We start from the raw sequence: 24,134 nt of genomic DNA on the forward strand, positions 1-24,134 counted from the left end.
GGAGACATGTGGGGCACTTTGTGGAGCATTTTCAACTTGTGGCTCTAAACCACCATGAAAATCCCATGCAGCAGTGGTATGCACCAAAACCCCATTAACTTCACCATGAACTGCTCCTTGCCCCCCACCGGCACACGCCGTACCCACCAGCATGCCCTTCACAGATGGGGGCTCAACATCCCAAGGCAAAAAGCAACTTGATTCCAGGGATTCCTAATAGAGTGGTTTCCACAAGCTCCCACAATGCCTACTCTGATGCTCTAAAGGAAAAAATAGGGATTGCAATTCCTGCTTAAACACTACAGAAAGTGGAGACTATGGCACTTCATCAACCAGGATTAGCTTTGTTCCGGGTTATTCCTCCTGCTTGAGCAGGTGGGTTGGACCAGATGACCCAGTTGCTCACACAAGTGGTAGATTCCCTATCCTTGGAAGTGCGCAATGCCTGTTGGGACAGGGCTTGGAGCAACCTGCTCTACTGGAAGGTGTCCCTGCTCATGCCAGCGTAGATTGGACTAGCTGACCTTTAAATGTCCCTTCCAACCCAAACCACACTAGGATCCTATGGCCTCCAAAGGTCCCTTCCAAATTTCAACCATTCTGGGATTCCCCCCAGTAAATACAGGAAAAAATCCACCTCCTGTACCCAAAAAGGGAAACACAAAACCTAATGCCCAAATCATGGCTCAGAGTCACCTTTCAGCTCGCTCAGCATCTCTGCTCCTCTTCACCCCCTCTCCAAAACACTGACTTGGGTCAACCGGACCTCTCAAGGCCATTTGAGCTGCCTTGCAGCAAGCTGGAGCCTTGACCCCAGAAAGGCTTCCTGCATACAAGGAGCCCCATCCGAGACAATGGGATTACTCACACCCATCATGTGAAGGAGCCGCCTGCATTTTTGCAGGCTCAGGACTTTCAGCTCCATTCTATTACAGGACAGCACTTTTTGTCGGTGTAATTTTAGCACAGCAACAGCAGACAAGCCCAGGCCAAGCTTCTTTGATCACCAGGTGAAGGTTTTCTCTTGGTGTAATTGCTGCTGTGACAAAAGGCAGGTGAGAAGCTTGGCTCCTGCCACTTAGTCATCACCTGAGCCTGCCACTCTTCCTCTAAAATACAAGTTCTAACACTAGGAGAACACTTTTCACTCTTAAAACTGTGCAAATTCAACACATAGATACCCAATTATCACCTCTGGGAGACAGGGGAATTCCCAAGCCAGCAAAGGACATGAGAACAGAAATGTATATGGTGTTGCACTGAGTCCACCTCCAGTAATGAGAAGATGCTCCAAGGATGCCCCATCCAACGATGGTGCACAGTTACTTGCTTTCCTTCGTGAGCTACTGGCAGTCTGGAAAACCTACATTTTATAGCTGGACCAGGCTGCAAACTCATTTCAAACAGGGCAGCATCTTCTTTTGGATCATAAGGATAAGAGCTAATGATTTGGGCCAGATTTGGACCAGCAGTATAGGAATAGCACTTGCCACCAGCAATCCAGCAACATCCTCTTATAGATATCATCATTTCTGGAGATAGTTCCTTTCCCTCATGAACCCCTTTCACTCTTTCCTTTCACCAATAAAGCTCATCCAGCAGTTTTAGTGCTTTCACAAACATCTCCATCATTTTCCTGCATTGCTCTAGACTGGTGTGGGCTTCTCCACACCTGATCTCCTACCTCATTTAGCAAAGTGCAGACAGTTTAATCTGTTTCTATCAAGCCACTGGAAAAAGGCCCTTGAACCCTATAAGAACAAACCAGCAGAGACACCAAAGGAGCTGAGCACCTTTTAGATGCAGCCTGATTCTGACTCACTCTCCCACACCATTGCCTGCAAGGGTACACAGGGACCCATCAGCAATGTTTAGTGACAGCATCTTCAGAGCACTCCTTAAAGGAGGAAACTCAAATACATATAAAACCCCAGACCTACATCTCCTACAAACCATTGCACCAGATCTACAGCTTCACAAACCACACTGCAGCACCTGATTGACTTGCCTCCCCTGTCTCCCGAGGCTATCAGGAGGATCAGTGCCCTGCAATGCTTTGAAGATAAGGTGCTACACCACAAATACAAACAGCCTTCCCCTGGGCTGGGTCCTTCCTAATCCAGTTCTGGGAGTAAAAAGGCTGCTTCAATCTGTCTTGGTTCTTTTCAGCCCAATCAGTTGTCCTCCCAGCCTCCAAAACAGTTCTGACTCAGAAAGGAAACATTAATACTTAAGGGAGATAAATCGCTCCAGGTCCATCTCATAAATCACTGTGGGCATCTCACCCCATCCTCATCTCTCCTGCTAGCCATGTTTCATGCTCCGGTGCAGAGACCAATCTCCAAGCCAAATCCCATTACTTCCTTGAATGAGTAGTCCTAGCATGATTTGTAGACTTGGTCTACATCTAATTGTAGAATGGACATCTAATTGTAGAATGGAGCTACAGCTCCTTTTTTAAGGAGAAATCCAGCAGTTGAGGAATCCATCCATCCCCAAGTACATCCTGATCCAGATGGCACCAGCCACACTGCTCAGGGCTGCCAACAGAGGGGATGTTTTAGCAATAAACCTGTCCTCTACAAGTAGATGGATGAAAGCCCTTCCAACCTCTCTGCACAGGAGCTACACTTTATGTAGCAGCTTGTTCTAGTGATAACAGAGCCAAATAAGCACCTTCTCCTCACCAACTCTGGCAATAGAGCACCAAGAAAACTCCTTCATTTCTCTCTTGGTGGCTTCTCCATCCATAGCAAATAAAACCTATTTCCATATTGCTACCAAATCTTGCTGATAGAGACAGCCATATGAGACATGTAGTGATAGGACATGGAGAGACAGGACCAGGGTGAATGGCTTGAACCTGCCCAAGAGAGGGGAGACTGAGCTGAGCTCTTAGGCAGAAGCTGTTCCCTGGGAGGGTGCTGAGGCGCTGGCACAGGGTGCCCAGAGAAGCTGTGGCTGCCCCATCCCTGGAAGTGCTCAAGGCCAGGTTGGACACAGGGGCTTGGAGCAGCTGCTCCAGTGGAAGGGGTCCCTGCCTGTGACAGGGGTTTGAACTGGATGGGATTTAACCTCCCTTCCAACCCAAACCATGATAAAGACATGAGCTATAGAGGGCTGCACAGCTTTGGGGCTGTAACACATCCTAATACTGCTCTGAAGGGGTGGAACATCCTTCCAGTAGAGCAATCGCAGTGGTATAAACAAGCAGAATGCAGTGAAGAAACCCACCATTGTGTATTATTAGTCTTTTTTCCTGTTTATATCCAAGCTCATGAGAGATGCCCAGTGTGTGCTGGTGCACTATAGCCCTGGGCACCCAGTAACACCAAATAAATAACAGTCAAGGAAGGAAGAAAGAGCTGAAATGGCTTTTAGGACAAATATAGTGCTCAGTGGATTTGCTGTTACAAAATACCTGACAACTGAAGATACTCTGTAAGTATATATCCAGACAGCTCCCAACAAATCCTATTTAAAAGGGGGAAAAAAAGCTCTTTGAGCAAAAAATGAAACTCCCTGATGGTTATATTTTTCCTATTCAATGGGACACTACTCAGCCAACTGCAATAAAGCAACATAAAATACATTTTTGATCGCAATAACAGCATAAACACAGGCCTATTTTAGACAGCAGAGAAAAGAAAGAAACATATGCTGCCTTCCAAAGAGCAACATTTTGATGTAAGGCATCCAGTGACTTGACAAACATTTGGAAGTGTATCTGCAGTTCAATAGACACCCATACACTGGCATGTCTTGAAAAAGATCTTGAACATCCATCAATCTGAGTTAACGTACCTAAAATATAGGTGGCTGGTGAATTATGGTCTTCCTTCTACATGGTGGACCGTGGTATTTGCCTCTTTCATGTGTAAGTAGACTTGAAAATACCTGGGGAGACTCTCACTGAAGACCAGCTTCTGGTAACGCATGGGTTATACAGAATCATATGATGGTTTGTGATGGAAGGGACCTTAAATCCCATCCAGCTCCAATCCCTGCCACGGGCAGGGACCCCTTCCACTGGAGCAGCTGCTCCAAGCCCCTGTGTCCAACCTGGCCTTGAGCACTGCCAGGGATGGGGCAGCCACAGCTTCTCTGGGCACCCTGTGCCAGCACCTCAGCACCCTCCCAGGGAAGAGCTTCTGCCTAAGAGCTCAGCTCAGTCTCCCCTCTTATAACTTGTTATTTCCTAACACTTGACAGTCCAAGGCCCCATTTCCATCCCACTCCACTAAGCTGGAGCAACCACTGGTTTCAACAGCACCATCAGATGTTCCTCAGGTGTAAAATGAAAGCCAACTGGTGGAGGTGACTTACCGGGAGGTGGGTGAACACCGCAAACGTGCTGCGTAGAAAGCCAATGAGGTCTACAAGGTAGTCACTGGCCTTGCTGCCCGGCTCCATGGCCATCCAATCGTAGTCTGCCAGCTGCAAGAACTGGTCTATCTTCTGGTTCAGGTTGGTGTAAATCTCCTCCTCAGCAGCATGGCGGGCGTCCTGGGAAACAAGACAACATTCCATGGAATGGAGTCTCCATAACAACAAGCCTACACAGGTAACAGGACACTGGACCAGTCTCTAAATGCAGCACAACACAGAGCACCTGTAGGTAACTACATGTCCACTACAGCCTCAGGTTAGCTGAGACTGGTGGGACATGGTTAGCAGGTTAGTAGGAGGCAAGATCAAGTTGGTCTGCCACTGATCCGACCTGAGGACCAGGAGGACGCATCTAGTGCAGGATGAAAGAGGAAAAAGGGCTGAGACCCACCACATTCTGTGTAGGTTTGCAGTACAGAAGGGCCTGCCTGATTAAGAATAGGAAAATTCACCCTTAGGCCAAATAGTTAGATGATGCCAAAAGGGAAAGTGAATGGACTTCCCTGGAGACATGGTGCCTTAGTCACCTGCTGAGTTATCCTAAGGGCAAACCCCACCTAACTTGTTCCCTATTGTTACCTAAATCCTCAGCACTGCTCCCGTCTCCTGCTCTCCACAAGGCACAACGTGAACACCCCACAGCTGACCCAGTCATAGAATCATAGAACACAATCACAGTGTGGTTTGGGTTGGAAAGGACCTTAAATCCCATCCAGCTCCAACCCCTGCCACGGTCAGGGACCCCTTCCACTGGAGCAGCTGCTCCAAGCCCCTGTGTCCAACCTGGCCTTGAGCACTGCCAGGGATAGGGCAGCCACAGCTTCTCTGGGCACCCTGTGCCAGCGCCTCAGCACCCTCACAGGGAACAGCTTCTGCCTTATATACTACCTAAATCTTCCCTATTTATCTTTAAACCCATCACCCCTTGTCCTACCACTACAGCCCCTGATGAAGAGTCCCTCCTCTGGTATCCCTGTTACGCTCCAAAGACCAAACCCCAAACCTAATCTGATGGCACCAGCTCCCCAGGATATGACAAAACTACCTCTCAGCTCAGCTTAGCTCCCTACATCCACACATCCCCACATGTGCTTTGAAAGCAGATACTCTCCAACCAAACATCAACAGCATCTCCCCAGGGTGGATCTATGAAGCTTTCTCACCTTGAAGGTTGTGGTCCCATAGAGTTTCGTAGTGTGGACAGTTTCTGGAAGTACATTAGTGATATTGGTTATGAATTCCTCTAGGAACTTGCAGGATTTCTCCAAATGGGTCGTATTTATGATAATCTGTACAAGCTGCAAAGGCAAAAGAGATGTTCAGTCATTGTGCTCCTGAAGCCAGGGACGTGCCAGCTTAAATGGATGTCAATATCTAAGAACTTCTGGCATGAAAAGCTGCTGCTGTACAAATACATTAAGCTTTTCTACATGCTCAAAAGCTTTCCTCCTTTAAGAACATCAGAAGCTTAAATAAAAGATAATTTGGGGGAATAGCATTTCCCATGACAGACACTAATACCACAAAAGGTTATTTATTATCATGACTTTCCTACATTCAGCTGTCAATCAGTGCTCACTTCAGCACACGTCAAATACAAGAGGCTTGCCCAAAAATGCCACATCAAATCACAAGTGTTCCAGCTGCTGCTGAACCCCAAGTAACCCCTATCTTGAGTGACATCAAACAAGATCATAGCGAGGCATTTGACAAAGAAACAACAAGGTTTTACTTCTGAGGGTGAGCATCAGGTCTCACCCTGGTGTGTTCTCGGTTGTCATACCCATACCCACCATTAGTTGCCATTTCCTTAATGCTGTCATCTCATCTGCCTTTGCATGGTGCCATTTCAGGACATTAAAGGTAATGACTACAGAGTAAAAACCTCTGCTGAAGTCAGTCAACATTTACAGTCAGATGTCATCAGACATTTACAACCCAGAGCAAACCAATCCAGGCTTCCACCTGAGGATCACTGACTTGGAAGCACCATTAATTCCTTAAGCAGATACCTTTTTCTCAAGCAGGCTCCTGTGACTGTTTTCCAGGTGCAACATCAGCTCTAACAAAGCCTCTCTAAATAACATCTAGCTCAGATATCCCGGCCAAAACAGTTCTCTTACAGACACTGAAAGCATTATAATGCTCCAGACTGCTATAATGCGATTGCTCCCATAGCAATAGGTATGGTGTGGCAGGATGCAGTCACCTCTCTACAGAAATGACTTTGAAACACTCACAAATGTTCTGAATAAGATGGATTAATCACCAATTTGAGTGCTGCAGGCACAGAAATACTGAAGCAATGCCTCACAGATTACAGCACCCAACTCTTGCTCGTGCCGGATGGCATGAGAAAGGGCAATGGTCACAGTTTAGGAGGTTCAGCTTGGATATTAGGAAGGAAAAGAGTCATTACGAAGGGAGTGCAGAACTGGAAGAGGGTGTCCTTAGAAGCTGTGGGACCTCTGAATCAGAATTGAAAGCTAGGTAGGAAAAGCCACAGTTGACATGATTCAATGACCCCACTTCCATACCAAGCTAGATACCTCTAGAGGTCCCTCCCAGCTAACATTTCTTTGAGTTCAATCAGATTTTGTTATTAATAAATGAAATTATGATCTATTTGAACTCCTCTTGGTTTGTACTTGGCTCATGAAATGCATTACACAGATAGCTGAGAGGGCTTCTCATTTCTGAATTCCTAGGATTAGTTTTTGCCTTCAAACAAGTGTTTCCCGGTGTCAGATAGCTCTGACATCCTGATCATGGAATATTCTCCTATAAAGCTAATTAAATACTGGATATTTCCAGCTGTGTGAAATGTCTCCTAAATCTCTTCACTGATCATCACAATTCAGTTGTCCAGATCACTATCAAGTCTGAAGGCTCTGACTGCTTTGATTCTCTTCCACCACTTGCTATGAGCTTTCCTGCTCCCTCTCTGGCTCCTTGAACTTCTGATCTTGTCTTGAATTCAGATGGTAAGACCTCCACAATGGGATATTCAAGTGACTAAAATAGGAGCATCTCTTCCCTCTTTTTTGTTGAGAGATGTCAGGGTTATTCAAAACACCAGGGTCACTTGGAGCAGACTTGGTAATAAACTTCAACCTCCACGCCTAAGAGTTAGCCCACAAAACACAGCAATGAAAACTAACTCAAACAGGACAACAGACCAGGAAGGTTAGTCCATAGCCTTGTATTACCCTGTCCACTGCTTGGAAAATCACATTGGAAAACCCAGATATGGATGGTGTTACTTCGTACAGAAACTAAATCTGGGAAGTGCCAGTTATACTTAAATATACTTAAATATACTAAATATACTTAAATATACTTAAATATCTTCTACAACCGCTTCTGACACCAGGACTATGCTCATACACTCTGGGATTCTTCAATGTGCCCTTTAATTCCTGTGCTCCACAGAGTCACACCAACGTCATAAGAGGAAAAGATGTGAGCAGCTCAGAAGAACACCACCATGTGCTTCCATATGGACAAACAGGTCAATGGTTACACGAAGAAGAAGCAGGAGGGGATGAAGATGCTCAAAGTAGTTTTTCATCAACCAAATTAGAATAACAATGGTGGTAGAGGCAACCCCAGGAGAGAGCTGGTGGTACCTTGCTAAGCGGTAAGGAATAAGAGGATGAAAACATGACATCCAGAGATGATCACCAGCCATATTAAACCTTTACTTGAAAGCTGGGTCATGCTCCATAGGCTTTCCTAGCAAAAATCCTCTTCAGCTCTAAAGCACCTGAAGAAGCCACTCTCAGCCCAAAGAAAGGCATCACCTTCACTCACCATGGAAGATGCCAAGGAACATCTACACCATCTAAACTGGGCAGAAGCTGCAAGGGGACTGTGGCACTGGGTTTGCCCTTCCTACATTCAATCACACTGCAACAGCAGTTAAAAGGATCATTTGGGGGATGGACAGTGCAGGGATAATGTTGCATTCCTCTGTGGATGGAGCCTTGGGAGGAGCAGGAGGAAGAGGAATTTGCCCCCAGGGAGCAGAGAGATTCCAGACAGTGAGATAAAGGGCTGGGGAAGCATCATGTGTAAATACATACCACTGTAAATGCACTCAACTCTCCCAAACTCACCTCCACAGGGTATTTAGAGTGTCCAGAGAGCAGGACACATTTCTACATCACAGTCCATTAAACAACTGCAGCTGTATTAACATCTACTTGTTTAATAATGGCACACAGAGGTCCCACTAAGGTATCAAACCACCCGGGTACCACACACATTCCCAAAGAGCCATGATTTACATGCATTAGACTTCACAGAAACCTGACTTTGCACACAAAAAGGTATCAGCTGTGAAAAGAAAATACCAATATAGAGTTTGCACTGCAGCTATGTGCTGAAACTGCCTCCAAACATCACCTATAGATGGGGTCCTGTTACAGCTCCCACTTGGCTCTTCTTTGGCACTCCTTGATGTCCTCTGACTTTAATTCACGTGTATAATGATCCATTCATTTAAAAGAGGGGTAATGCCAACAGCAATAGCACAAAATCTTCTTTCCCACAATAGAAAGTGTTCTTGCTTCACACAGCAACGCTGTGTGGTTGCATTGGTGCTTCCCAACCAAATACTTCAGAACAAGGTTCCACACCAGCATCTCTAAAGCTGCTGTGAGGAGTTCTGAGCACCAAACCCCCTTTCTGACACCCTGGATCAGCTCAAAGCCGTGTCCTACCTCCGTCAGCCCAACGTTTTTCCTCTTGATGACGTTCTGTAAACAGTTGCTCAGTGTTCGGGTCAGCAGCAGGTTTGTGGATTTTCTGATCATGTCATCGACTTCCGTGGAGCTGGAAAGTGGAATTCAAAGCGGTTTGCACCATACTAATATATACCAAAACACCAACAGTTCAGGTCTTTTTTTGTATGTGTCCATAAGGAAGAGGGGCTAAAATGAGCTAAGTCTACATCCCTCAGCCCCTTACAGAGGCTGGTCCAGCACAGCTTGCCTGGAGAGTCAGCGTTAACCCACACAGCCAAGCCAGGACCCAGCACACAATGCTGGAGTTCTGCACATTCAGCACACAAGGGGAAAGGGATGAAAGATGTGCAATAGGGGGAAAAAGGAAATTAACCCCCCCAAAATACCCACCCCCAACAATACCTTCTCACAGCATTTTAAGTAAAAGAAGGCTCCTGAAGGGGAGAGCCCAGAGCAGCTCCAGTGCCTAAAGGGGCTGCAGGAAAGCTGGAGAGGGGCTTGGGACAAGGGCCTGTAGGGACAGGCCAAGGGGAATGGCTTGAACCTGCCCAAGAGAGGGGAGACTGAGCTGAGCTCTGAGGCAGAAGCTGTTCCCTGGGAGGGTGCTGAGGCGCTGGCACAGGGTGCCCAGAGAAGCTGTGGCTGCCCCATCCCTGGCAGTGCTCAAGGCCAGGTTGGACACAGGGGCTTGGAGCAGCTGCTCCAGTGGAAGGGGTCCCTGCCCGTGGCAGGGGTTGGAGCTGGAGGAGCTTTAAGCTCCCTTCCAACCCAAACCAGTCTGGGGTTCGATGATAGATCACACTGGAAGCTCTAACAACTCTTTGCCAGATGGTTGCAACTACAGCACTGCTGAAGTTTATGGGTTTGGCTTTCTGCTGCTCCTCCACGTGCGCACCAGCAAGGTGCAACCTCTCCTTACTGAAAGAGGCTTTGGGAACCCACCCCAACACAGGCTCCTTTGATCTGTCATTGGCCCTGCATTAGCCCTGACACCACGGGGCTTTATCTCCAGCAGCGCAGTGACAGGCAGCTGAGGGCAAGGAAAATTCCCAACTGGAAGGCTGAGCAGTGTTATTAACTTTAAGGCTCGGGGTAAATCAATCCCATGACCTTTTACTCCTTGTCCTGTTTTACCTGACAAATGGCCCAAATTACAAAGCAGGGATTGACATGAGAAACAAAAGCAAAACTTGCAGCTTCCCCCCCCCTTACCAGTGTGAAGGGTAGAGGGTGCTGGTATTGGAATGCCTGTTGGATGCAGGGATGGGTTCTGCCAGCCTTGGTCCAGCTCAACCCTCCCATATCTCTGTGCCTATTTAAACCTGGAGTAGATGCACTGCACCAAACCCTGGACCTCTGTAAAAGAAGACTAAACCTTCTCCAATGCAATCACTGTGGCCATAGCAACCTTCTGGACATCCTCATCCTCCCCACACGCTGCCCATCCTTCATTCAACTCAACTTCTGAAGTTCTTCAGGACCTTCCTTGTTCTGCTGCATGAGAATTGCACTCAAATCCCTAAAACTCCCAGGAGAAGCAGCAAATATTGCTCCCCACTCCCATCTCTGAGCAAAGTGATGCCTGTATTTCTTCCAGACCAAGAAATCCATGTCTTGCTGCAGCTTTCCCAAGGAAAACCCCAACTCCCCATGCACACAGCAGCTCATCACACTGCTCCCCAACAGGTTCTTCTAATACTTCCTTCTCCCTGAGGTTTACAAGTCTGCTTCTGGGAGGTACAAGCCTGTCAAGGGTTGACCACCACCTCCTTCCCAGCTGAATGCATGTGGAGCAGGACCCACCAGGTTAGCAGGACCCAGCTCCTGATAACTCAAATTCAATCTCCTCAACCAAAGTCTTAGTGTGGATCTCTTCCAGATCATCATTCCTGATCCCTTCGAGTTTATTCCCCTCCTGCTTAGCAGGGAAGCACATCCTATGGCAGCAAGAATCCAGGCTAGCCCACTTCATGTCCTAGATGGCTCCTTCTCGCAGGGTTTTGATGTGTGGTCCAAGGTGATGTGTTTGGGTTTCTTAAAGTATAGAACACGAACCAAAATGGGAGGGAAGAAGAAACCAGCCAATGAATTTTCCTGCTCTTTATACTATAGGTAGGGCTCTCAAATAAGGTTTTACTTAAAGAAAACACCAAAAGAAACATATTGTGTATGCACCATCCTGCCCTCCATCACCCCCCAGGAAGAACCAGATCATCCCCAGTCCCATCCACCAGACAATAGCATGGTTAAATATAGCAAGTCCCATAAAATCTAACCCTGTGATGATCCACAGATGGTAAAAAAGACACCCAAGGAGATTCAAAGCAAAGGGGTGATACAGGAGATGATGCTGCCAGAGTGGCATGGGAATCAGGGAATGGGGCTGAGGAGCAAAAAGGGCTGGATCCACACTCAAAGGGAGTCAAGGAATAGCTGTATAGGCAGGAAATTACACACAAAGTTGCAGCTTTGTACAAGCACTATATCCCTTTTGGGATTATCCCTGGGAAATCCTGCAATGCAATCCATAGGGAGTAACACAGCCTGTCCCGAAGGAAGGTGGAGATGCAGAATGGCCAAGACTGGAAGCAGAGCTGGTAGCTGGAGCTTCCAGCATCGATTGAAACCAAGAAAACAGAGATGAAAACCATGGGACTGTGGCCATGACATCAGTTTTCCCACTGAACCAATGCAGCAGTCACATAGGTAGTGCTGGAAGAGCTTGCTCTTTGTAATGCAAACATCAACCTGTCATCAGGGCATCAACATTAAACAAGGCAGTTACTGTCTGGCTGTGTGTATGCTCCAAGACAGTCACACTCTTGGCAGGAGCAGGATGCTGCCTCTGCCCAGTGCTGATGGCTGCTTTTACTTCTCCAAAGCACTTCAAACTGAGCTTTCAGAGAAGTTCTCTATGAACCAGTGAGTTAGGGTGGCCACAGGAGCAATGGGTGTTAGCCCTTGCCTTGCCCAGCACCCTCACAGCTGAAATCATGAACCAAGGAGCTTGAAGATCCTGGAGAAGAGAAGGCTTCATGGAGAACTCAGAGCAGCCTTCTGGTATCTGAAGGGGGCTATAGGGATGGTGGGGAAGGACTCTTCATTAGGGACTGTAGTGACAGGACAAGGGAAAACTGGTTCAAACTTATATAGGGGAGGTTTAGATTGGATATAAGGAAGAAGTTCTTTACTGTGAGGGTGGTGAGGCACTGGAATGGGTTGCCCAGGGAGGTTGTGAATGCTCCATCCCTGGCAGTGTTCAAGGCCAGGTTGGATGAAGCCTTGGGTGCCATGGTTTAGTGTGAAGTGTCCCTGCCCATGGCAGGGGGGTTGGAACTGGATGATCTTCAGGTTCTTTCCAACCCTGACTATTCTATGATTCTAAGGAGTACAGGACCCAGGGCCCAGACCACCAGGGCCACTTAGCAAAGGGTGATGGTACCAGTGATGTGTATGATGCTGACCCTTGATTGTGAGTTGAGCCTTGGTTCAAGAGCCAGGTCAGATCTCCGTTCTCAATACACGTCAAGAAGAAAACAAAACCCACAGATATTGTCCATGTGGGCTGCTCACTGTGTATGTCCAATGCCAGTTTGACCCATCAGCTTCAAACTGGTAGAAGCTGGTAGTGGTGTGGTTGGTATTGAGCCTACGCACATAGTCTATAACCACAGTGCACTATTAACACCAAAGCAGTACCACGAACTATCAAAGAAACTACATATATCTCCTCTCTCCCACAGCTGACTTCCCAATCAATACTTCCAAACCAGTAACTCCTTGATGTAGCTATTCAAGCCCATTAATTTTTAATGCCATTTTATTTTTAGTAACTTTATGCACTTAAATTACATTCATCACTTTAAAACACGTACCCCAAGTTCTTCCAGGATTGGTGCTTTCTTTGCACAAACCTCCAAAACCAACCAACCAAAGGGCTGGTATATTCAAGCTGACATCTCATCCTTCCCCCCCACTGTTTTCCAAAGATATTCCCTATCTTTCAAATGGGAAACGTCACTGGTGTGGAAGTTTGGAAGTCTGTCAGTGAGTGGATACTTTTAAAAGGCATCTCCTCAGTGAACTTAAATCCATGGTTCTTAACACAGGCAAAAGTGATGAAAATATAAAGGTTTTCTTTCTCCTACTCAAATAAATAGAGCTGAAAAATGTGCATCCCTTATAAATGCACACCAAGCTCCCAATTCTCCTTGAGAAGCAAAGTAACTGTCACAAGCAGATCACCACAAAGGAGAACGTTCCCCTCCAACAAATACAAGGAGCTGGTTTTAAACAAGTAATTATAAAAAGAGAATAAAACACAAGCTGCATTTTCTGCCATAGGCTCTGCAGGAAAAGACTGCGGAGTATTTAAAGGAACTGTCTGGGTTAATGACAGCTGATGTCCCGTATCCCATAGCAGTAGTCATGACCTTCAGGCCCTCCATGACTGACAGGCTGACCCCAATCACTCCAGGGTGCAAGGTAAATGACAACCAAAGGAGCAAAAGAAAGAGAAGAGAAAGAAAACTTGCTGCCGGCTTTGTAGCCAAGCTTCCTAATAAAAACTAATTCAAGCTGTCAGGGTGAAATGAAGAAAGTGTCAACAGGGGTTTGCAGAGAAATACTCCAAATGTTTGCCTAGGAAAGCCAAGAGCTGGGCTCCCTTCCCCCAGCCCAAGGCTGCTCCTCAACAAGGGCTGGAAAATCCAATGTGGAAAGGAATTTTAATGACATATCCAAGGGGACCCCTGAGGAGGGACCCAAGGGGACACTTTTCTTCCCTTCCCTGACAAACCCAATCATCTGCGTAATGGTGAAGAGCACAAAGCTCACGAGGGAAGTGCCAGTGGAGGGGTTGGGTGAAACCAGCATCCGTGTGAAATAGGACCGTGCTGTCGGCTTTAAGAAACCGAGATGTTTAATGGTGACCCCCAGGTTAAGAGCCTTGGGAGCCACCAAAGAGAACAACCTGCCATGGGTGAGAGGCTGAGATGAAACGGGGGGTGAGAAACCTCCTGTGCTTCCACATCAACCAATGAGCGACAGCAGGAGATGGACAGAAAATGCCTCTCCAAATTACTACCCCTTGCACAAAGGGAGAGAATTCAAACCCTAAAGAGCCCTAAGGAGGCATGGAAACATCTGGCCAGGCCCCAGAACACTGCCCTGGCTTCACAATACACTGGGGCAATGGCCAGTGCCAGGCCATGGCGAGGGCATGAAGCTGGGAAGGGAGATGTGCCAGGCGTAGTCCAACCTCTCACTAGCACAGTGCTGTGAATAGAGGGGAAGAAGGATCCCTCCTGCCAGTGAAAATAATGTTATTCATTTATATTCCTTTATGTATTTATATACCTTTATACATACTTTTACATACACCTTTATATATATACATATACATACACCTTTACCTATTTATTTGTATTTATGTACCTCTACCAAGTTGCAGACATCACTGGCTGCAAAAAGAAAGCACCAACTCGCAGTTCCTGGCACATAGAGTTGTTTTCCAATCTCACACACAAACACACAGGCAAAACCAACATCACTGCAACCCAGGATGGAGAAAGGAGGGTAAAAACAAGGAATATTTTGTAAGCTTTAAGGAAAAGAAATAAATAATCAGGTTATTTGCATAGAAACTCCCACGGGAAACAAGAAGAACAAACCCCCTAAAGCAGAGTGAATGAAAACCTCAAGGGCTCTCCTGGCCATGGGCTTCTTAAGGGACATCCAGGGGGTTGCAGATGCTAGACCAGGCACTGACCCAATGACAAGGGGACATCACCAGTGTTCTTAAGACAACCAGATGCATCTATTTAGTACAACTCAATCAGGAACATCTTGCAGGGAACAAGTCCCCTCACTTTTGTAAAGCTACAGTGTGGTCCTGGGCTATCTTTCCCTACAAGAGGCAGCTCTTTTTGCAGTCTTGGCCATCCCTTTGTACATGAAGGATGCCAGCACTGCGAGGAGACCACAGCCCCTCCAGCCTGGACAAGGTATCCAAAGCAGCATGAGGGGTTGAAGGAAAGAATTCCTATTTTAAACCTTTTGAGATCACACAATCCCAGACTGGTTTGGGTTGGAAAGGACCTTCAAGCTCATCCAGTTCCAACCCTTCCGCTAAACCAGGTTGCTCCTTTCAACCTGGCCTTGAACACTGCCAGGGATGCTTCAGTGCAGACAAAACCCCTGTGTTCCAACCCCTACCACCCTCATCTCCTACCTCAGATGAAGGTCTTCCGAAAACTTCAGGCAGGCGTAGATGAATTCCTTAATCTGATTGTAAACTTTAGGCACAAACTCAGAAAAGGGGAACTTCTTTGGAAACGGTTGCTGTAAAATACAGGAGAGAATTCAAGTGGAGGAGCAGACACTGAACAGGAGTGACGAGTGCTTTCCAGCAACATCTTCCAAGCAGCCAAATCAATTCTAGTGTTTAGCTAAGCCCAGCAATGAAACAACAAGCCAGCATTTATTGTATATTATATAAACACTTCAGCCAAGGGAAAGACCAGATAATCACTTACAAATGGCACATGGGTGCAGAAGGGATTTGGAGTCTGAAACAGGGCTGGAAGGAAACTTGCAGCCCAACAGGACCTCATTCCCTCTCCTAACTCCTTAACTCATATGAAAAACCCCCATTGGAGAACAACTTAACTTCAATCTCCCACCGTGCACACGGTGTTTCCCTTGGTCACCTCCCACAGTTGCTGCCCAAGGTGAGCACTTGCTTACAACCCCAAAAGCCAAGAGGAAACAGATGTCCTACACAAAGCTTTCTCCAAGCAGCTTTTACTCACAGGGCTGGGAGGTGCAAGGCGTAATAGGAAGAAGCTGGAGCCCCTCATACAGCTTTGGGGGAAGGACACAGACCTCCTGGAATCTAAATACTTGACTTGGATCAAAAAGCCTCCCAGTCCTAATTAAGCTCACCAGGCTTGGAGCTCGCTGGCTGCCAGATGTGGAGCAGAAGGCCAAGCAGGCTTTTAAGGGACATTGGCTAGGTCAGATTTGGCGAGATTAAGGTTTTTCAAGCATACATTTCTATAAGAGCCAAGATATACCATTTTGTTGGCTTTTTTTAATATAAGATTAAAGCAAATAAAGGTCAAGAACAGCTCCTAAACTGGGAATACTAATGGAAGCAGATACTTCTAGTGTGTTGTCCACTGCAGCTGTAATAGCACACTGAGTTGAAAACAAAACCAACGAGGTATCACTATAAGCACTTCCCTCACCCACACCAGAAATACATCATACAGAAAGTGTATTTGCTCTTTTCCCTTGTTTTAGGGGTTTTTTTGTTGTTTATTTGGTTTGGGGCTTGAGGTTTTGGGTTTGGTTGGGGATTTTTGGATGCTTTCATTTGCAGTTCCCAATGACATAACAAGGGTGCGGGGTTTCCCTGCATCAGTGGCGTCACCGTAACACATTCCCTGTTTCAAGGTTACCTTTTCAAGCTCTGCATCCTGGAATGGGAACTGTCCAACTATTTTCTTATAAACGTCTTCATTCGTCACTGGGATGGGGCTGTAGTTATCTGAATCAAGTATGTTTCTAAGGAAAGAAAAGCACAGTTACAAAGGCAGCTCTGCGATGACAGACCAGCCACAGCTCTACACATGTACTGCTCAGTTGGGAAGCTCTGAAGAAGGAGGTGTCAGTGGAAGATGCAATCCCCTGGGTCTAAACTTCTCCCCATCTCTGTTGAAATGGTCTTTGCTGCAGCCAAACTCATTGATAGCTCCTAGTTTGCTGTCTTCAGGCTGTGTAAAGCCATAACCAGAGCTCAGTGGTGATCTTACTCCAGACTGGAGCTTCAGCAGCAGCCCCTGATAAAACCCAGGTGAGCTGCGGTCCTGCCTGAATCAAGAAAGGTGGATGCTGAGCTACCAGGCCTTTAACAGTCCTCTAGCACCTCTTCCCCATGCTCCATACTCTGAGATGCCTTAATCCTCCCAGGAGTTCCTAGAGGACCATCACAGGATGAGCTGGTGGCTGCACAGCACAGCATGGGATCCTGGATAATAAATACATCATATCCTACCACTGAGCAACTGCTCAGCTCATGGACATACCCACACCAGCAGCACAGGGATGTGCCACCGTGTGTCTCAGGACACACACAGCTCAGTGCTGCAGTGAGGGGCACAGAAATGCTGCTGCAACAACAGCTTTTTGCATCCTTCCATCTACTGATGGTCCTTATCCCACTGGGATGTAAAACCTCTGGTCTACACCAAGTTATTGCACAGATCTCACCACACACAGGACCCTTACAGCTGTCTTTAAATTGTCTCTCCCTGGTCCAAGGAGAGCCCAGGTTGAAGCTTACTGTTCCCCAAAACTTGAGCATGAGCTTGCTACTAATCAAATCATATCAAATGGTTTGGGTTGGAAGGGACCTTAAAGCTCCCCCAGTTCCAACCCCCTGCCACAGTCAGGGACCCCTTCCACTAGAGCAGCTTGCTCATCTCTCCCTTTATTTATGAGTCAAAACTGCTCTGTAAGTTACATCTTCCTGTTAAATCTTCCTTAAAGAGCTCCTTACCTGAACACTCCTGACCATTTCTTCAGCAGGGTTTCACTATACTGGTCTTGGATCTCCAGCAGCATGTCAAAGAGCTGGTTCACTGGGAAGCCGTATCCCTACAGTGGGTCATGGAAGAGAGCAACTTCAGGTAAGCAAAAGTCATAAGCAGGCAGCTGAATATTCATTTCTCTGTTCAACATAGAGTAAATTCTCCCCTACCACCACCACAGAGATGAATGGTGCTGCAGAAGGGATTTAGGCAGTGATTTACCAAGGTGGGAGGACCAAAGTTTATGGGTCTGTGTGTGGGCAAGAGGCACAAGGACTTGGCAAGGTGGTCAAGGCTTGGTCCTTGCCTATGGGATAGCCACCTGATGTGCAGGGAGAACCAGGCTGCCCATCAGGCACTACAGTGCCAAGAAAGAAGCCAGGCCACCACAGCAAGCCCTCATCAGGCACTGAACCCCTCTGATGACAGCATCTATGATCAGCACAACGTTGAGCAAGATCAAGCCACGTACCTGCAGTGTATCTGCAAAGAGGACGATGAGGTTCTTCAAGTCTAACACCAGGCTTGGGTCCGAGCAGTAGGACTGCAAAGAAGGGGAGAAATGACAACATGGTTTGAACTGCAGGAAGAATACTGCCCTCAGCCCTCCTGTATTATCACTGGGGTGATAATAAATCCAGAGGCCACACAGTCTTATGATCAGCAGCTTTTATCCTCTAGCCCATGCCCTAAGGCTGCACAGGGCAAGGGAAGGCATGCTGATAAGGGTATCTCTCCTCATAACACACTGCTCTTGAGGCTCTCCATGATGAATAAGGATTTGGGTTGCTCTAGAGATACCTGAAGTGTCTCTAAGATTACCCAGGAGCTGCTGGGGAAGCGAGAGGAGATGAAGCAAATCAGCACGTTGTCATGCCAAGACGACAGCAGCGCCTCTCATTTACTATTTAGTGTGTTGTGTCTGATGGTAATGAAGCATCGCAGCAAGGCATCCCCAAGCCCCATGCAAAGGCTTCAATGCTAAGTGGTTCAGGCTGAGAAAAACCACTCTGTCTGCCTGTATTTCAGAGGTATTAATGCTCAGAGCTACAACACCAGTATTTATTGCGGGTCAGGACACTCCTCAAAGCCCTAAAGATATAACCCAGTGTAGCAATAGCACTCATCATCCTCCCAAAGCCACCCCATGTTACCCACAGGCTTCGTGGGCTCTCTGGACATAGCAGACATCCTCTCTATGCTGAAATATGTAAGGATTCAGACAGAGTCTAACCAAATATAGAATCAGTGATCATAAGCTGGAAAGAGAAACAGATTTAAAGCTCACTGGAAACTCGAGGAGGAATGACTCCATTAATCAACGTGAACGACTGGAAGAGACACATTTTCCACTTCACTGTCCAAAAAAGAAAGTCAGAAAGAAAGATAACACCCTAAAGCTATCAGAAGTGATAAAAGATGTCCCGGTCTGCAGCAAGGAAGAAAAGCCAGGGATATGTTTGGCTGAATGGGAAGAACTGAAGCAGGGTGACCAATGTGAAAGCCCTCCCTCAAGTCCCAATGACACTGCTCTAAACAGGAGCAGCGCTTAAAGTGATGACCGTGATACTTCAACATTCCCTGCCCATGACAGGGGGTTGGAACTGGATGATCTTTAAGGTCCCTTCCAACCCAAAGCATTCTATGATTTCATGATGACTGAAAAACCCCTCTCCTGGCAGCTATTTCATGCATTAGGTTTGGCATCACTTAAAACAACATGTCATGGCAACAAAGCTGGGAAGACTGAAAACCACCCTGTTTGGAGCTGGCTTGTTCTCGTGACTCTCACCTAGCAGAAAACCCCATTTAAAAAGAAAATAAACACAGGTTTAGAGGGGTGTACATCATTGTGTTTATCCCCTTTTGTAACAGAGAAGCTTCAGTGGAAAGAGGCAGCTTTCCAGTCAGCACAACTGCTGTGTTGGATGGAGCCCGAGCACACTGGGAAGCCTCCATGCTCCCTCATCCCAACAATATGGTCCAACACCTGGATAATCCGTATCTGCAGGGAAAGCCAAGCAGCTCTCAGGCAACACTGCCAGTGGGTGACCAAGATAAAGTCATGGGCACCTAAATGCAAAACTCAGTGGGGTTTGGAGCAAGCAGCATTTTGTGTCTCCACACAGAGGGACACTCTCCCTGGCTACATAGAGGTCAAGGGAGGGGATTCTCCCCCTCTACAGTGCTCTGGGGAGAGCCCCCCCCCGCAATCCTGGTCCAGCTCTGCCCAAGGGGAGACTGAGCTGAGCTCTTAGGCAGAAGCTGTTCCCTGGGAGGGTGCTGAGGCGCTGGCACAGGGTGCCCAGAGAAGCTGTGGCTGCCCCATCCCTGGCAGTGCTCAAGGCCAGGTTGGACACAGGGGCTTGGAGCAGCTGCTCCAGTGGAAGGGGTCCCTGCTCATGGCAGGGGTTGGGACTGGGTCAGCTTTAAGCTCCCTTCCAACACAAACCAGCCTATGATTTTATGACATCTTTATCACTTGGGTACCATCACGCACATGCTGCACCACAGCAGGCACAGATCCGCACTGACACAACCCTGCAGCATCCTCTTGCTATCAGATGGCACTGCCATCCCTGAGCAGCAGTGGGATCTCAGGGATGTATTACTTTGTTTTTCCTGGACAACATGGCCCAGCAATTTGAAAGTGCACTTGTGCACAGTCATTAATGCTTTTGCTTTTCTGGTCAAATGGGATTTTTTCATCCCATTAACCAACAGGGTTTTCAGGTAATTCCAGTGCTCCCAGCTGAACCAGTACAACCTCACCTCAGTTCATACAAAATGGGGTAAAAAACTGTGTATTTGTTGCAACTGCCTTTGGATGATTTGCTCAAGCAGAGAAATACCAAAGTGACCAGCAATCTTCCCAACTTCCTTCAGTATTAAAACATACAAAATCTATTCATTGTCTTTTACACACAAATGATTTGATCGCAGCCCATTCACTGCCATGAACTTTAAGGGTTGTACTTCAGTGCACCAAATAGACACTTTTTCTCCCCAGTTTTCCAGCACAATCCGACTCCCTCTGCTGGTGCTTCCCAAAAGTGATCAGCCAAATAACAGGGAAATAAAGCAAACCACTGCCTATTTTCCTTCCAGTCACCCAAAATACTGAGGATTTGGTGCAGAGAAATGCACAGCATCGAGAGGCAAAGAAAGCCAGAAAAGGCTTAAGGGGAAAGGTCCCCATGACCCAACTTCAGTGAGCGCTTGAGCCCAGAACCCCCCCGTGTGCTGGGCTGCACCCCCAGAGCTTGAGCAGCAGCTCAGGAATGGGATCCTGCCCCTCTGCTGTGCTCTGGGGAGACCTGAGAGCTGCTCCAGTGCCTAAAGGGGCTGCAGGAAAGCTGGAGAGGGGCTTGGGACAAGGGCCTGGAGGGACAGGCCAAGGGGAATGGCTTGAACCTGCCCAAGAGAGGGGAGACTGAGCTGAGCTCTTAGGCAGAAGCTGTTCCCTGGGAGGGTGCTGAGGCGCTGGCACAGGGTGCCCAGAGAAGCTGTGGCTGCCCCATCCCTGGCAGTGCTCAAGGCCAGGTTGGACACAGGGGCTTGGAGCAGCTGCTCCAGTGGAAGGGGTCCCTGCCCGTGGCAGGGGTTGGAGCTGGAGGAGCTTTAAGGTCCCTTCCATCCCAAACCAGGCTGGGATTCCATGGAACAGCAGCACTCTTCACACTGTTATTTTAAACAGGATCTTTGCAAAAGAGGCAAAACAAAGAATCCCACTGTAAAAGCAGTATTTCCAGCATGTCAACTCATACTCAAGCAACAGCTGAGCAACCCGAGGCTTTTACTTACTGAATGTGTTCTTAGTGCTGCAATAGTTTTTGATAACGCCATCTCCCACAGCTCATCAATATAGGCTCTATTTACCAAGCCCTGCGTTGTATGCAAGATGTGATCTTCAACTACAAAAAACCTAACAGAGAGGAGAAAATGGCACTGTTATCAGAAGTCCCAGGTTCTGAGACACCCAAAGAGAGCATCAAACACTGGAGGCGAGGGATATACAGCGTTTGCACATCCACAAATCCCCAGAGCAAGCTCAGATTTGCAGTAAGTGTATTAAATATGGTTAATGCTAAACACTTTATCCACCTATTTTTAACATCACAACATTTTATGATGTTTCACTGTATTATAAAAGTGACCTAAACCACAGTTGCTGCTTGTAATGCTGCTGTGTGTATACAAAGGCAGAATCTCCCCTTTCTAAGTTCCCCACCCCATTACTTCAACAAGAACCACTGACTAAACTGCTGCAGTCAGCAGCAAGCACATTACAAATGGTTAACTGCAGGGAAGAATGCTCTATCCACAGGGAAAACTACTTTAAGTGTAGGGAAAATACCCTCTCACACCAGGATACCCCACATGCTCACAACTGTTCCAAGGCAATCGGTTCACTCCAATCTCCAGTTATCAAACAGCCTGGCCAAAAAGAAACTGGATTTTCCAGGGAGTGAGCATTGGGCATTTTAAACAGCAATGGATAAGATCTCTAAGCTGGGTTTTGGTGGGGAAATTCAGCCCAGAAGCATGGAGCTGGGTGAGGAGGTGAGGAGCACACATTGCACTTGCGATGGGTGTAATCAGATGTTGAAATTATCACTGTTAGCTGAAGACATTTCAACATCATCCCCTATCTCTGCTAGATTAATGGGCTTAGGTTGCCTCCCCTGACAGCTCAGCTGCTTTTGGAAGCCACTGGTCAAATCTGAGCACAATAAGATGCTCACAGGAGCAGAGGTTTGCAAATCACCTTCCTTTACCAGGAAAATAATCAAAGAATAATTATCCAATATGAAAGAATAATTAATGCAGAGGCCCATTCACCCCATTAGTGGGGCAAGTAGATGCACATAGTCCATAGAGGTTATTTAGCCTCAAATCCCCAGCAATGACCTCGCTGGTACAAGAGCTGGCAGGTTCCTCCACGCTCCCACTAGTGACACAGCAAAGTTGATGGGTGCTATAAAATACACTCTAAAAGCCCAAACTACCTTTCCCCCCTGGTTTTAGCTCTGTTTAAAGGCCTGAAGGACATCAACATTCCCTCCTCTCTTTCGTTTTGGGCTCCTCAGCAACACAGCACACACATATTTAGCAAGGACATGTATAAAAAGAACACCTACCCTACAATTTGATTAAAATACTTCCTGTAGCCGTCTAACGTTTCGTGCTGCAACAAAGAAGAGAGCAAAGATTAAACCAAAGGTGGCCACGAGCAACTGGAAATGAATTAGAGACCATCCCATCAGCAACAGCACACGCAGAGATCACTAACGCTCCGCTCTGCTACCCGGTACAGCAAGTATGGGCACTGGGAGCAGGAGAGCATCGTACCATGTTCGAAGGAGGCTGCAGGACCAATCTGGCTTGTTTTCTTCTCTGTTTCCTGTAGTAGTTCTCAAAGGTTTCTCGAGCACCCTGGAAAACAGGAACAATTCATTGAAGTTATAACAGTTTGCATTAACTAAAAACTTGGGATGTGCTGGATTTACTGTGGACTTGCAACATCTTGCGTTTCAGATGCAGATCTCATACTCCTCCAACATATCTGTGCAACACTGCAAAATGCCACCCAAATATAGAAGATAAAGAGTTTTACTGAAAACACTAACCCAAAATACAGCTGTTCAGGTGTAACAGTATCCGATGAACTGTTCTCTACCCATTTTCCAGCATCACTGTGCAGATGGGGTGCATAGAGATGTGCAACCAGCTTCTCTGCTGGACCGTGACACAGACAAACATCAGTTATTTAACCCCAGGGCACTGAAACAACCAATTTCTAGTGTGAGCAAAAAGCAGCAGGGCACAAACAGTGCCAGAAATTCTTCCACTGATTCACGGGTGCAGAATGATGCAAAGCCACAAACATCAGGGAATTTCAGCAAAATGTGTTTGTATGGGTTAGAGAATCATGGAATCATGGAAAGCTTTGGTATGGGTTGGAAGGGACCTTAAATCACATCCAGCTCCAACCCCTGCCACAGGCAGGGACCCCTTCCACTGGAGCAGCTGCTCCAAGCCCCTGTGTCCAACCTGGCCTTGAGCACTGCCAGGGATGGGGCAGCCACAGCTTCTCTGGGCACCCTGTGCCAGCGCCTCAGCACCCTCACAGGGAACAGCTTCTGCCTCAGAGCTCAGCTCAGTCTCCCCTCTCTTGGGCAGGTTCAAGCCATTCCCCTTGGCCTGTCCCTACATCCCTTGTCCCAAGCCCCTCTCCAGCTTTCCTGCAGCCCCTTTAGGCACTGGAGCTGCTCTGGGCTCTCCCCTTCAGGAGCCTTCTCTTGTCCAGGCTGCCCCAGCCCAGCTCTCTCAGCCTGGCTCCAGAGCAGAGCTGCTCCAGCCCTCGCAGCAGCTCCATGGCCTCCTCTGGCCTCTCTCCAGC

The 24,134-nt window shown here is 47.3% G+C and overlaps 1 protein-coding gene across 2 annotated transcripts in view; it reads right to left on the reverse strand.

Annotated features, from left to right (window-relative positions):
• The window catches only part of EXOC6B (exocyst complex component 6B), a 291,776-nt gene that overhangs the window by 109,273 nt on the left and 158,369 nt on the right, over positions 1-24,134 (reverse strand). For both annotated transcript variants that reach the window (XM_034064717.1, XM_034064716.1), the window contains exons 9-18: positions 23,084-23,167; positions 22,873-22,919; positions 21,536-21,656; positions 18,204-18,275; positions 17,701-17,798; positions 16,601-16,706; positions 15,370-15,479; positions 9,114-9,225; positions 5,553-5,687; positions 4,327-4,506 (exon numbers count right to left, since the gene is read on the reverse strand). In XM_034064717.1, coding sequence (XP_033920608.1) covers positions 4,327-4,506; positions 5,553-5,687; positions 9,114-9,225; positions 15,370-15,479; positions 16,601-16,706; positions 17,701-17,798; positions 18,204-18,275; positions 21,536-21,656; positions 22,873-22,919; positions 23,084-23,167 — 1,065 coding nt within the window. The remainder of the gene's footprint in view (positions 1-4,326; positions 4,507-5,552; positions 5,688-9,113; positions 9,226-15,369; positions 15,480-16,600; positions 16,707-17,700; positions 17,799-18,203; positions 18,276-21,535; positions 21,657-22,872; positions 22,920-23,083; positions 23,168-24,134) is intronic.

The sequence above is a fragment of the Melopsittacus undulatus genome, chromosome 7, assembly GCF_012275295.1.
Source record: "Melopsittacus undulatus isolate bMelUnd1 chromosome 7, bMelUnd1.mat.Z, whole genome shotgun sequence".
Lineage (NCBI taxonomy): Eukaryota > Metazoa > Chordata > Aves > Psittaciformes > Psittaculidae > Melopsittacus > Melopsittacus undulatus.